General features: G+C 52.8%; 1 protein-coding gene across 1 annotated transcript; it reads right to left on the reverse strand.

The window, feature by feature from the left end:
- Positions 1-1,537: 1,537 nt before the first annotated feature.
- On the reverse strand, positions 1,538-6,542 carry LOC119268874 (long-chain-alcohol oxidase FAO2-like). Its single transcript, XM_037550587.1, has 3 exons — positions 6,041-6,542; positions 5,354-5,626; positions 1,538-3,458 (listed from the first exon to the last, which is right to left on the reverse strand). Exons 1-3 carry the CDS (start codon positions 6,299-6,301, stop codon positions 1,722-1,724), a joined length of 2,271 nt encoding a protein of 756 aa, XP_037406484.1. The 5' UTR covers positions 6,302-6,542; the 3' UTR covers positions 1,538-1,721.
- Positions 6,543-15,505: the final 8,963 nt, after the last annotated feature.

Consider the following 15,505-nt stretch of genomic DNA (forward strand, 5'->3'; position numbering starts at 1 on the left):
GGGGAGGGAGGCCAATGTGCCACAGACCAGCGGGCCCGGGGACAAAAGTAGGCGACCCCGCGCGCGTCCGTCGCGTGTCCGCGCCGACGCAAATCAGGCTTAAAAATGGGCCGGGAATGGGCCGCCCACGGACGAAAAATGGACGCGCGTCCGTTTGGGTCGACGCATTGGGCCGTCTTTTCTGTCCGCGCCGACCCAAACGGACGGCCGCGGACGAAATGGGTTGCCCCATTGGAGTTGCTCTTATAGCGCTGCAGAGCACTGGCTCCAGCAGCCGCTGTAAAAACAATTGCGCGCGCGCCGCTCCAGCGGACGCGCTATATTTTTTGTACTACTCATCGTCTTCTCCTTCTACTCCGACTCGATATACATTCAACTCCGACTCGATACTCACATAGATAGGCATAGATAGATTAGACAATACATAGATAGATAAAAAAAGATAGTTCAACTACTCCTCGTCCTCCTCCTCCGACTCGGACTCCGGCTCGGTGATGTCCTCCTCTGACGTGTCAATGAAGGCATCAAGATACCGATCATCGTCGGAGTCCCAGGACGACGCTGCTCCTAGGTCGATGTTGAATTGAGCGGCCGCCTTCCGCTCCGCCCTTCTCTCCTCCTTCCTTTGCGCGTGGAACTCGCGCTTGTTGATGACGTCCCGCGAAAAGCGTTGGCGCCACAGCGCCATGGCTTCCTTGTCCATCTCGGCGATGCCGAGATGACGCTCCCGCCTCCGGTTGTCGCGATGATCCTCGTCGGTGATAAGTCGGAGGGGAGGCGCGAGCTCCGCCGCCCACTCCCGCATCGGCATGTCAGGGAAGTTCATCCCCCGACGATTTTGCCGGAGACACCACGGCGTTGCGTCGTATGCGCGGGCGGCCTCGTGGGTGGTGTCGAAAGTGCCGAGGCCGAGGCGCATGTCGCCAGACCAGACCTCGACGGAGAAGGCGTCGGAGGGGCGCGCACGGACGCCGCGGTAGCCCGAAGCTCCCGGCGACGCAGATACAGGGTGGCGCAGCGGCGGCCAGGCGAGGAAGAGCGAACAAATATTAAGAGAGAGCCGCGGCGAGATACAAAGCGATGGAAGAACGCGCGGAGGCGTTGGATTTTATAAGGCGCACGTGACCCCGCGTGCCAAGATCCGAGCCCAACCGCTTTTTCAGCGCACGCGATCCTTTCCGCGCTCGCGGGAGCGCGTGAAACCGCCTCGCACATGCTAAATTCCACTTTTACCTCGAGCGTGCGTTTTTTACCGTCACCATTGAACATGCTCTTACGCGGGAAATAGGAACCGCGTAGATGCCCCTTGATTTAATCAAACACATCGAGGGGCTAGGGACCGCGTAGATGCCCCTTGATTTACACTGCAATGTAGATGCTCTTACGCGGGAAATATGGAACGCGTAGATGCCTCTTGATTTACACTAAAAAAAGACAACTCATAGGGCTGAGAAAGTTGACTGAGATGTGTAAGAAAAGAAAGCCAGTGATCTAAGCTATGGAAATCCAAATGAAATGGCAAAATGGACAACTGGTCTTTAAAAAAAATATAATCGAGCTATATTTATGGACCCAAGAAGTAACAAACATAACCGAGTATTTAACATTTTCTTAATAACGAATCCTATATATACAGTGCCTTTATGCCAGACAAGTGCACCTGAGCAACTGACGCCACGAGTTGGCGACCCCTGACTCGATCGGCTAGTACATATAGTACTCTAGTAGTGCTTCTGGCCGTTGGTCATGGACTCGGCGATGCCCTTGGAGAGGCAGTAGGCGACGGACTGAATGGTGATCATTGGGTTGACGCCGACCGCGGTGGGGAGGAGGCTGCCGTCGCAGACGTACAGGCCCTCGGCCTCCCAGCTCTCGCCGCTGCCGTCGACGGCGCTGTCCTTGGGGCTGGAGCCCATGCGGCAGCTGCCCATCTGATGGGCCGAGGAGAAGACCGCCCATTTGTCCGCCGTCGAGTGCATGGGCCCCTTCTCGATGGTCACCTCGTCCAGGAACGCCTCCAGGTCCTCGTCGCGCACGCCCTTGCACCGCAGCCGGAGCCCGTCGCTGCGGTGCGTGCCCACCTCCGCCGCACCGGCGGCCACCAGGATGCGCAGCACGTGGCGCAGGCCGTTGCGGAGCTCGCGGGCGTCGTCGCGGCTGGGGGTGAAGCGAAGGCGGCCCTCGCAGTCTACGAACCCCGAGCCGCGGTCGCGGACGAGGGCGAACGCGTGCGCCGTGCGCGCGTACCGGCTCATGCGCTCCTTCATGTCGCGGCCCGACTCCCACGGCACCATGGCGGCGAAGGCCCCCGGCCCTAGCGCCGGCGTCTCGATGATGGTGCGCGGTGTGACGCGGTGCATGCTCGTGATGATGCCGCCCTCGTAGGACTTGCCGGTGATGGGCACCGCCTGCTTGTTCTCCGGGAAGTAGCCCCACGCCATGGACACCGGGTGGAGGTGCAGGTTCCGGCCGATGTGCCGGTTCTTCAGCCCGCTGTTGCGCAGCAGCGGAGGCGTCATGAGTGCCCCGCAAGCCGAGATGGACACCTTCGCCTCGATGCGCAGCTTCTTGGTGATGCCGTTGCTCATGCACGTCGCCAACAGGCCGACGCATTTCTTGCTCCGGCCGTTCTTGCCGCTGTTGCTCTGGAGGATGAAGCGCTCGGCCTTGCACCCGGTCAGGATCACCGCGCCGTGCAAGACGGCGTCGACGAGCCACGTCGTGTCGGTGCCGCGCTTGTCGCCGGTGGGGCAGCCGAAGTTGCAGCTCCCGCAGTAGTGTACCGCCGACGAGTTACGTGGCACGGCGTCGACAGGCAGCCCTAGCGCCTCGCACCCTCGGCGCAGCACCTTGTTCTGGAACCCTTCCTTCAGGCACTCGTCGGTGACGCCGAGCCGGTCACACACCGAGTTCATGGCCTGCTGGTAGTCCTGGCCCGCGAACAACGGGAGCCCGTGGTCGCGGGACCACTCCTGCAAGACCTCCCCCGGCGTGCGGATGCAGGCCGACCAGTTCACCGCGGAGCCGCCGCCGACAGTGGAGCCGGTGAACACCATGGTCGTTACGTTGGACGTGCAGAAGATGCCGCCCTTCTCGAAGAGGCGCTCCATGGACGGACCCTCGACGGAGCTGTAGTCGTCGGCGGCGAAGTAGTCGCCCTTCTCAACGACGACCACCTTGTACCCCGCGGATGCGAGCATCGCGGCTGCAACGCCCCCGCCGCAGCCGGACCCGACGATGACGGCATCGCACTGCACCGTGTGCTGCGCGCCCGGCTTCACGGGGAGCCACCTGTCCGCGAGTGACCTGAGCAGGGTGGTGTCGTTCAGCGCTCTGGTTTCGACGACGCCATTGTCCAGCGGCCGCGATGTGGCGGGCGCTTCATCTCGGTCTCTCTGCCACTCTTCCACGCTGTATCCAATCGCTTTCCAGTGTGGATTCTCTGAGTTCTCGTCGACCTGCACGTCGGGCTTTTTTTATGTTAAAAACAAGGGACCGTGACCAACAAATCTTTTTTTTAACTTGTGGCACACTTTATTCAAATCAAATAATTGTTACATCGCTAGCAAGACCAGCCAGGATAATCCTACTAGTACTAATACTTAGCAATACAAGTTTTCATTCGATCATTCATACTCCAAATTCATTTTTATTTACTTCGCATATTAGCTTTGACCTATGTTAAATTTCATAAATTTTGATCAATTTTATAAAAAATAATCAAAAATTTCACAATAACAAATACATATGGTAGGAAAATGTATTAAATGATGATCCTAATGTATTGAGTTGGTGGACTATTTAGGTCATTCTTTTATGTTAAAAAGGTACACCGGTGATCAACAAATATTAATTCCATCATTCCATGGTGGTGTGCTATGACAGATACCGGATGGTACTAATTGATAATCTTGACAAAGCGCATTATCTGATTGTGTCTTTCATCATCTTATTATTATGCAAACGGTGACACGTTAACATCCGTGTTCCATTCATTTATTTATATGCTACTCAATACTTGTTGCGTGTAGGCACTAAATACTATACTCTGGCGGTCACTTTTCAGTTTTCACAGGACTGGGCCAAGTCGCCCTGAGATTTCCAGTGTGTACTACTCCACTGTGTACTGATGGCCAAGTACGGCCGGAGACAAGTTGCTCTTGGAAAGGCATAGCCATTTCCAAGCTTTGTCCTGATGAAGTTCTTGTTTTGTACCACAGATTTTTTGTTGATATGTTTAGATTTTTTTTTTGTTTCATGGGAATGCTTTATCCTTTTTCCGGTATGCAAGGAAGATATGTCCCACAACTATGAGGTGTGCTTGGGAGCATGTGCTCGCTTTTCAAATTATTACTTTTCATTCTTCAAAACAAAACTCACATGCCAATGTCCCAGGGTTATTCAAGATTTCAAGTTTTGTGAAAACTGTAAATTATTTGGTGATGTGAAGAAAATAGCAAGCACAGACACTTTTACAGCTAACTCTAATATCCAGTTATCTACACATCATATTATTATTATTATTATTATTATTATTATTTGGGGGCGGGGGTGGGGGGGGGGGGTGCGTTTTCAAACCTTTGAATTCTAATTTTGAGTTTCTGACATAAAGAAACCATGTGCTCCGCTCCCAAACGTTTCAGTTAAAACTTTGAGTAAGTTCTGTGAGGAATATAATGGTGACAGTCGACACGAAGTGCCATTTTCAAGCAAGTTCCTTACGCAATGTCCAACTAATTAAGCAGACACTGACCGGGCAAAGGATAGTCGGACGAACAAAAAGAGTGATAGGAACTGCAAGTGCTCAATCAATTCCGAGAATGGTTCCGTCTCTGTCTCTTGGTACGTGTTCAAATCGAAACCAACCCCCTTAGTTTCAGGCGAAAAACACGAGCATGAAACTGGTGTGAGCCCTGGTTCAGTTTAGCAAGCTAGTGGTAGCAAATCAGACGGGGTGTGGACATGAAGTTAGGGCACTGTGCAGACATGCAGTGCAGGCCCCTCTCAGCGAGCTGGCCGATTAATTTCAAGCGTCCAACCTCTGAACGCGCAGCAAGTACAGCAAGGAGGCGATCAAGTTGTACTGCTCCCTGGGGGCCCCACAACCCCTCGAAAAATTGATTTTTTTAATAGTAATTTTTTTGTGTGTTGTTGAACCAAAAACGTGGCCAGGTATTTAATTTCATCCGCTGAAGCCTTAAGTTGCCCAAAAGGGGCCAGAATGAAAGACGCCGGTCGGAATGGCGAATTTACTGTGGCCATCATGGCGTGCCAGTTTGAGAGACTCGTGCAAACTGTACTATAGTCCTACTATACTGAAGAAATATTACCAAGAAGAGGCGCAAAGGCTTACCATGGTGTAGAAGACATAGTGGGAGAGGATCTTGACGAGGGCGAAGACGATCCTGAGCGGGAAGAGCCAGCGCGTCCTGTTCCATCGCTGCAGCGCCGCCTCCTGCCGCTCCGCCGGCATGTCCGCGAACCGGCGCAGCTCGCCGGCGGCGCCGCAGAGGCTCAGCCGGCCGCACAGCAGCAGCGTGCCCACCCTCGTGCTCAGCACCCACAGCACCACCCACGCCAGCAGCGCCGCCTCCCGTATGCACCGCGTCACCATCAGCTCCGCAACCTTTTTTTTTTGAGAAGGGGACAAACAAACGAACGAGCTACACATCAGAGACCAACCACCTCACCTCACCGCCGACGACGATTGCTTCCATGTGAACATGGCTACAAAATCAACCGGGCGACGCACAAAAACAAAATGGCATTTATTTTCCTGTTAATAATTCGTACTCCGGAGTAGGGAGGAAGAAAAGTGGTCCGTCTGGCCGTGCGGTGAGAGCGAGACCGCACTGCTGGCGAGCAGAGCAATCATCGAGGCACGCCTACGGATCTCATGGTAATTAATTGGGTAAACGCCAGAGCATATATACCAAGGCGATTAAACCCAGGATCGACGAGCGCGGGGACGACCACGTGATGGTGCATATTGGCGTGGCGTGGTGCAGGAGAGGAGATTGGATCGGACGCACGCACGCACCTCGTCGGGGATGTTGGAGTCGGCGGCGGAGGCGAGGTAGAAGCGCTCGAGGTCCTTGGCGCCGGGCGGGTCGGCGCGGCCGCCGGCGCCCGCCTCCTCGGCCGGCAGCGAGGGGATGAAGGCGCCGCACATGGCGCGGAGCGCCTCCATCTGCGCCGGGTGCAGCCCGTGCGTGTACTTGCCGTCCCGCCTCCGCCCGCGCAGCAGCGGGTGCGGCCCCGCGCGCCTGCCCGCAGCCTTCTCCTCCTCCTGCGCCGCCATTAGCGCGCCTCACAGGAACGCTACTGCGTGTGTGTGCTTTGCCTCTCTCTTCTCGGTTAATTTCTCCCTGGCGACGTGTGGGTTGGTGTGCCGCGGGCGCGTGTTTATATAGAGCTCCGGGGTGGCTCGAGACCAGCTGGTGCGCCCGTCTCGAACTCAGCGAGAGAGGACGACGGCGGCGAGAGAGTTGGAGCGAGGAGCAGTAAATAGGGCGGATGGATATGTCGACGATGCCCATCTGTGACTATATCTGCTCATTTAAAACGGCTCACCAACTGGAGGACAGAGAGGGGGAGGCCCATGGACTCCTGGATCATACCAGTTTTGACGTGCGATCTTCTTCTACTGCTGTGTTGTTGCCACCATCTTCGTCTACAAGTACCGTATGAGCCGTTGGTTGCGATGTAACGAGATATTGATATCAAGATATGTCAGTTACGTCTAAAGCTTCTTGTTACAACAAATATACAATACGATCTAGTCGAGATTTTAAGGATGCACACAATAAACTAAATAAGAAAAAAATGAAGACAACCGGTGCGATCAACGACACGTAGCAAGCAAACAAGCAGAAACACCAATCACCACCTTTGACAGGGTTAGAATCCTCTGCAGTAGCACACGGTGTAGTATGCTCGCTGCCATGTGGACCCGACCCCATTTGTCATTTGCACTACAACACAGTGCAGTACTGCAGAAGATCTTAACCCCCTTTGACAACACACGGACTATGAGGATGGTTCTCCAAAGGCACGACATTGGTGATAAATTGATGGCAAACGAAAAGTTATTCAAGTAGACAATAGTCTGGCTCGAGTTGCTAGGTGTGTCCTAGTCACGCCCTACATAGGGTTGATGAACATGTGTTTGTCCAATGTTGACAAAAACCCAATGGTGACAATAATTCCGCTATAAAAAGAACTTGTGTGCTTCGTCCACATGTGGGTGGGCTCTTCGTCCACACGGCTCAAAAACGCCTTGACATCAACTACAAGCACCACCCTTAACAAAACATAAACTATAAGGAAGGTTCTTCAAAAGCAAAGCTTTTAGAAAAAGAGTGACACACACGTGTCGCGTTTTTCAATCGAACCGCTGAATAACAGGTCTTGAGTTTTCATCCCTAGAGAGCATGTCCGAGTAAATCTTCAAAACAATGCATTCAAGAAGCAAACGATGTGCAAGAACCGTCATTGACAGGTGCAACTAGCGAAGGCCGAACCTTGGGTTTTCACCGGTAGCTCAAGATACGATACTCGGGAGAGCACCACCAAACCGAAGACACCGTGCGCTACTACCACCACTTTTTAAAGAAGACTGTTAGACTGTATTTACATGTGTATATTGTAACGTTGTATACCACCTCATTATATATATATATATGTGATAGGCCACCCCTAGAGGGTTGTGCTGGTTCCCCCCAAAGCCTATTGTCTTACATGGTATCACGCTAGGTTACGTCCGCTTCCGCCTAAAAACCCTAAACCGCCGCCGCCGCCGCCGCCGCCGCCGCGCCCGCCGCCGCCGTCGCCCGACTGCTATGACGTCCGCCGCTGCGTCCGGCTCCACCGCCACCGGTTTTCTGCCGGCCTCCCTCGCGGCACTTCTCTCGAGGCCGCTGGATGCCGCCTCCCTTCAGGCGCCGATCGGGACACGGAGCGTCGGCTCCCTCTTCGCGCTCCCGCCGGTTGCTACTTCGCCCGGGCAGGCGCTTGTGGCCCACACCACCGCCGCCCCGTCAACCGCGGCTGTCGCGCCCTCGGCCACTGCGCCGCTGGTGGCGGAGGACGTCGCGCTGGCAGGCTTCGCGGCGCCAACCACGGCCATCGCGCCCTCTGTCACCGCGCCGGCTGCCCCTCCGACTGTCTCCACGGTGTTCTCACCTCAGCCAGTCTCCTCGATGGGATCGCAGCCGCCGCCGCCGTTTCACTTCGGCCATCTCATCACCATCAAGTTGTCATCGGACAATTACATCTTCTGGCGCGCGCAGGTTCTTCCGCTTCTTGGGAGTCACTACCTGCTTGGCTATGTCGACGGCTCTCTCCCTTGCCCTCCTGCGCTGGTTGACAGCGTGCATGGTCCGGTCTATAATCCGGCTCACCGTGTCTAGACAGGGCAGGATCAGGCGAACCTCTCCTCCATCCAGGGGTCGCTCTCTCCGGCCGTTGCTGGGCTTGTTGTCTTCGCCAAGACGTCCCACGAGGCATGGACTATTCTTGAGCGCTCGTTTGCGGCACAGTCGCAGGCTCGTGTATCTGGGCTCCGTCGCCAACTTGGGGAGTGTCAGAAGCTTGACTCCACCGCCACTGAGTTCTACAACAAAGTCAAGAGTCTCGCCGACACGCTGGCCTCCATTGGACAGCCCCTCACCGACTCCGAGTTCAACTCGTTTATTGTCAATGGTCTTGATGAGGAGTATGACGCCCTAGTCGAGATCATCAATGAGAGGGGCAACTCCACGCCCATGCCAGCACACGAGGTCTTTTCACGCCTCCTGCTTACTGAGCAACGAGTCGAGACGCGCCGATCCAGGGGCAACGGCGCCCTCTCGGCAAACGCCGCCACCAAGGGTGGTCGCTCCTCTGCTTCATCCAGGGCTCCTTCGGGGCAGTCACCACCACCCGCCTTGGCCCCTCCTCCTACTGCGACGCTACCAGGGGCTGGCGGTCCACGTGTGTGCCAGCTTTGTGGTCGCGATGGGCACTGGGCCTCGAAGTGTCACAAGCGCTTCCAGCGGGGTTTTCTTGGTCTTGGCAATGACGGGAAGGATACACGCAACTTTGCTCGTCAGGTCGCCATGGCTGATCGTCCGCCGCCGCAGAAGCCACAGGGACACACTCAGTCCTACTCCATTGATCCCCACTGGTACATGGACTCTGGGGCGACAGAGCACCTGACCAGTGAGATGGGGAAGCTTCACACTCGTGAACCCTACCATGGCTCCGACAAGATCCACACCGCCAATGGAGCAGGTATGCACATCTCTCATATTGGTCAAGCATCACTTCTCACTAGACATGCCAATAGGAGTCTTCAACTTCGCAATGTTCTTCGAGTTCCATCTGTGACACGTAATCTTCTTTCAGTTCCTAAACTCACTCGTGATAATAATGTGCTTTGTTAATTTCATCCTTTTGATCTTTTTATTAAGGATCGGGGCACGAGGGACATTCTTCTTAGTGGGCGGCTCTGCCAAGGTCTCTATCGTCTGGAGCATCCTGGCGTCGCTCGCGTCTTCAGTGGAGTTCGGGTATCTCCGTCACAGTGGCATGCTCGTCTTGGTCACCCGGCCACACCTATTGTCCGGCATGTTTTGCGTCATCATGAGCTTCCTAGTGTGTCTAGTAATAAAGATGTAGCAGTGTGTGATGCTTGTCAGCAGGGGAAGAGTCATCAACTTCCTTTTTCGGAGTCCAGTCGTGAGGTGAAACATCCTTTAGAACTTGTGTTTTCAGATGTATGGGGTCCTGCTCAGACTTCTGTTAGTGGTCATAATTATTATATCAGTTTTGTTGATGCTTACAGCCGCTTTACCTGGCTTTATCTTATCAAACGTAAATCTGATGTGTTTGACATTTTTGTTCAGTTCCAAAAACATGTTGAACGCCTTCTCAAGCACAAAATTGTTCATGTTCAGTCGAACTGGGGTGGCGAGTATCGCAACCTCAACTCCTTCTTTCAGTCGCTTGGGATCACTCACCGTTTAGCATGTCCACATACACATCAGCAGAATGGTTCAGTAGAACGTAAGCATCGTCACATTGTTGAAGCTGGTCTGACTCTTTTGGCACATGCATCTGTTCCTTTTCGTTTTTGGAGTGATGCTTTCACCACTGCATGTTTTCTCATCAATCGTACTCCCACTCGTGTTTTGAATATGAAGACTCCCATTGAAGTTCTCCTTAATGAACAACCGGACTACACCTTTCTCAAGGTGTTTGGGTGTGCTTGTTGGCCCCATCTCCGTCCATATAACAAGCGTAAGCTCGAGTTTCGTTCCAAGAAATGTGTTTTTCTTGGTTATAGCTCTCTTCATAAAGGATACAAATGTCTTCATGTTCCCACTAATCGTGTCTACATCTCTCGGGATGTTGTGTTTGATGAGCATGTTTTTCCCTTTGCCAAACTCCCTGTGTCCACTACCGAGCCACCTGTCATGCATTCATCCTCTGTTGCTTCTGACCAATTTGATGATGTTGCATATTCTCCTCTATTGTTGCCTAACCATGGTGCAGGCACTGGTCGTGGGGCTCGTTTGGAGATTCTGGAAGCGCCATCTTCCTCTTCGTCGCCATCGCCTTCATCCTCGGCACCTTCTGTTGTGCATGAGGAGCACATGGCGCCCCTGCATGGCCTCGGTTTCCGTGCTCATGCACGGCCGATCGACGTCCTGGCCCGGTCGCCTCTGGCTTCTGGGCTGCCTTCGCCATCGTCGCGCCCTACAACCCCGCCGACTAGGCCGGCCTCCTCGGTCCCCGTCTCGCCCAGGGCGTCGGGGCAGTCATCACCAGGCCTGGCCTCGCCCGCCCCTGCCTCGCCCAGGGTGTCTGGGCCCTTCTCATCAGGGCCGGCCTCGCCTGCTCTCGCCTCGCCAAGGCCGTCTGGGCTGGTGTCACCGGAGCTGGCCTCGCCCACCCTCGGTTCGCCCATGGCCTCTGAGCCCCTGTCGTCGGGCCAGTCTTCGCCATGCAGCCCGGAGTCGTCTGTCCCGAGCTCGCCTGAGGTGATTCCTGCATCTCCAGCGACCGTCACGTCTCCGTCACCTTCGCCTCCGCCGGCTCCTGCTGCTGCTCTACGTCCACATACGCGCAGTCGGAGTGGCATTTTTCAGCCTAAGCAACGTCACGATGGCACAGTTGCTTGGTTAGCGGCGTGCATGTCTGCTGCTCTCGCAGATCCATCCTCTGAGCCACGCACGTATCAAGCTGCTATGCGCATTCCTCATTGGAGAGAGGCCATGGAGCAGGAGTATCAAGCGCTTCTTCGCAATCAGACATGGACTCTTGTTCCTCCACAATCACGGGTAAATGTCATTGATTCCAAATGGGTTTTCAAAGTGAAGAGGCATTCTGATCGGTCCATTGAGCGCTATAAGGCTCGTCTGGTTGCTCGTGGTTTTCGACAGCGTTTTGGACTTGACTATGAAGACACCTTCAGTCCAGTGGTCAAGCCTACTACCATCAGACTTCTTCTCTCTCTGGCTGTTACTCGAGGTTGGTTTCTTCGTCAGCTTGATGTTCAAAATGCTTTTCTTCATGGTGTCTTGGCGGAGGAGGTTTACATGCGCCAGCCTCCGGGTTTCTCTGATCCGGATCGCCCTGATCATCTCTGTCGTCTGTCCAAGGCAATTTATGGTCTGAAGCAGGCTCCTCGTGCTTGGCATGCTCGTCTTGCAATGGCTCTTCATGCTCATGGTTTTGCATCATCAACTGCTGACTCCTCATTATTTCTTCTTCAAAGGCCTGAGGTTACTATGTACTTGTTGGTCTATGTAGATGATATCATTTTGGTCAGCTCCTCTCAGTCGGCTGCTACTGCGCTTGTTCGCTCACTTGGTGCTGATTTTGCGGTCAAGGACCTTGGGAAGCTTCATTACTTTCTTGGTGTGGAGGTTACTTCTCGTGCTGCTGGCCTTGTTATGACGCAGAAGAAGTACTCTCTGGATGTGCAGCGAGCTGGGATGCTTAAGTGCAAACCGACGACTACACCCATGTCTACCACTGATAAGCTCAATGCTGTTGATGGTGTGCTTCTTTCTTCTTCTGATGCGACCGAGTACGGGAGTATTGTTGGTGGGCTCCAGTACTTGACGATCACACGACCAGACATTTCCTATGCTGTTAACCGAGTCTGCCAGTATCTGCAGTCACCCCGTGACACTCATTGGTCTGCTGTTAAGCGGATTTTGCGCTATATTCGTTTCACGGTGGCTCATGGTTTGCATATTCGGCCGTCTGACTCTGGTTGTCTTTCAGCATATTCTGATGCAGACTGGGCTGGCAATCCGGATGACAGGCGATCCACGGGGGGTTATGCTGTCTTCTTTGGCTCTAACCTGATTGCCTGGAGTGCTCGGAAACAGGCTACTGTCTCGCGTAGCAGTACTGAGGCTGAGTATAAGGCTGTGGCCAATGCCACATCAGAGATTATCTGGGTACAGTCCTTGCTTCAGGAGTTAAGTATACCCCAATCACAGCCTCCTGTTCTTTGGTGTGATAACATCGGTGCTACATACCTTTCTGCAAATCCGGTATTCCATGCCCGAACGAAACACATTGAAGTTGACTATCACTTTGTGCGTGAACGTGTCTCTCAGAAGCAACTACAGATCAAGTTTATTTCTTCCAAGGATCAACTTGCTGACATCTTCACCAAGCCATTGCCTTTGCCACAGTTTGAGACTTGCAGGCGCAATCTTACCCTTCTAGATTCATTAGAAAGTGGCTAAGATTGAGGGAGGGTGTTAGACTGTATTTACATGTGTATATTGTAACGTTGTATACCACCTCATTATATATATATATATGTGATAGGCCACCCCTAGAGGGTTGTGCTGGTTCCCCCCAAAGCCTATTGTCTTACAAAGACGATGTTGCATGAGGGATTACACCCACACTCCATAATAACAAGAAATCAAAATTAAATCGTTCCATGCCATACATATGCCCAGAGGTTGTCCCCCGCGTGAAAAATCCCTGGCGCTAAAATCACCACACAACCAAGGCCATGCCCATGAAACATTAACAACCACATGATGCAGATAATCGAACATCATCAGTAGTTCAACATCTTGCCCACATGTACTACAAAGATAGTGTGGTAGAATCTTACGGAAAGCGCCAAGACGCGACAAGTCATGGATGCAACGTTCGTGCATGACCTCTGCATCACTTCAAACCATTGTTTTTGGTCTCATGACGCTACTACAATAGTCGACCTTGGTGTTGGCTGGTCCTCGAGCCGCTGCCACCATCTCTTGTGAAATCCGAGAAGGCCAATATCTGTTGCCGTAGTAGGCAAAGCTAGTTGTCATTAGAGCAGGCCACACCGCCGCGTGGAATGCGCCACTTGAAGGAAATATGCCTTAGAGGCAATAGTAAAGTTGTTATTTTATATTTCCTTATATCATGGTAAATGCTTATTATTCCTGTTAGAATTGTATTAACCAGAAACTTGATACATGTGTGGATACATAGACAAAACACAATGTCCCTAGTAAGCCTCTACTAGACTTGTTGGGGAACGTAGTAATTATTCAAAATTTTCCTACGTGTCACCAATATCAATCTAGGAGATGCTAGCAATGAGAGAGAGAGGGAGTGCATCTTCATACCCTTGAAGATCGCTAAGCAGAAGCGTTACAAGAACGCGGTTGGTGGAGTCGTACACGCAGCGATTCAGTCGCGGTCGATTGCGATCTAAGTGTCGAACAATGACGCCTCCACGTTTAACACACGTGCAACCCGATGACGTCTCCCGCACCTTGATCCAGCAAGGAGGAGGGAGAGGTTGGGGAAAGACAACTCCAGCAGCAGCATGATGGTGTGGTGGTGGTGGAGTAGCGTGGTTCTCCAGCAGGGCTTCGCCAAGCACTGCGGAAGACGAGGAGGTGGAGAGGTAGGGCTGATGAGAGAGAGAGAGAGAGAAAGAGAGAGACTTTCATGCGTGGCAGCCCCAAAACCCCCACTATATATAGGAGGAGGGGAGGGGGCTGCGCCCCATCTAAGATTCCCACCCTAGGGGGCGGCAGCCCTAGATGCAAGGGAGGGGGGCGGCCAAGAGGGGGAGAGAGGTGGGCGCGCCCTAGGGTGGGCCTTAGGCCCATCTGCACCTAGGGTTTCCCCCCTCCCCCCTTTTGTTGCGCCTTGGGCCTTGGTGGGAGGCGCACTAGCCCACTCAGGGGCTGGTCCCTTCCCACTCTTGGCCCATGCAAGCCTCCGGGGCCGGTGCCCCCTCCTGGTGGACCCTCGGAACCCTTCCGGTGGTCCCGATACATTACCGGTGATGCCCGGAACACTTTTGGTGTCCAAATCCTCACTCCCTATATATCATTCTTTACCTCCAGACCATTCCGGAACTCCTCGTGACGTCTGGGATCTCATCCGGGACTCCGAACAACATTCGGTAACCACATACATACTTTCCCTATAACCCCAGCATCATCGAAACTTAAGTGTGTAGACCCTACGGGTTCGAGAGGCATGTAGACATGACCGAGACATCTCTCTGGTCAATAACCAATAGCGGGATCTGGATAGCCATGTTGGCTCCCACATGTTCCACGATGATCTTATCGGATGAACCATGATGTCGGGGATTCAATCAATCCCGTATACAATTCCCTTTGTCTATCGGCATGTTACTTGCCCGAGATTTGATCATCGGTATCTCTATACCATGTTCAATCTCGTTACCGGCAAGTCTCTTTACTCGTTTCATAACGCATGTTCCCGTGGCTAAATCCTTAGTCACATTGATCTCGTTATGATGATGCATTACCGGGTGGGCCCAGAGATACCTCTCCGTCATACGGAGTGACAAATCCCAGTCTCATTCGTGCCAACCCAACAGATACTTTCGGAGATACCTGTAGTGCACCTTTATAGTCACCCAGTTACGTTGTGACATTTGGTACACCCAAGGCATTCCTACGGTATCCGGGAGTTGCACAATCTCATGGTCTAAGGAAATGATACTTGACATTAGAAAAGCTTTAGCAAACGAACTACACGATCTTGTGCTACACTTGGGATTGGGTCTTGTCCATCACATCATTCTCCTAATGATGTGATCCCGTTATCAATGACATCCAATGTCCATGGTCAGGAAACCATGACCATCTATTAATCAACGAGCTAGTCAATTAGAGGCTTACTAGGGACATATTATGATCTATGTATTCACACATGTATTACGGTTTCCGGTTAATACAATTATAGCATGAACAATAGACAATTATTATGAACACGGAAATATAATAATAACCACTTTATTATTGCCTCTAGGGCATATTTCCAACAGTCTCCCACTTGCACTAGAGTCAATAATCTAGTTATATTGTGATGAATCGAACACTCATAGAGTTCTGGTGTTGATCATGTTTTGCTCACGGAAAAGGTTTAGTCAACGGATTTGCAACATTCAAATCTGTATGCACTTTACAAATATCTATGTCTCCATCCTGAATATATTCACGAATGGAGT

This window comes from Triticum dicoccoides, chromosome 1A (assembly GCF_002162155.2).
Source record: "Triticum dicoccoides isolate Atlit2015 ecotype Zavitan chromosome 1A, WEW_v2.0, whole genome shotgun sequence".
In the NCBI taxonomy this organism is placed as follows: domain Eukaryota; kingdom Viridiplantae; phylum Streptophyta; class Magnoliopsida; order Poales; family Poaceae; genus Triticum; species Triticum dicoccoides.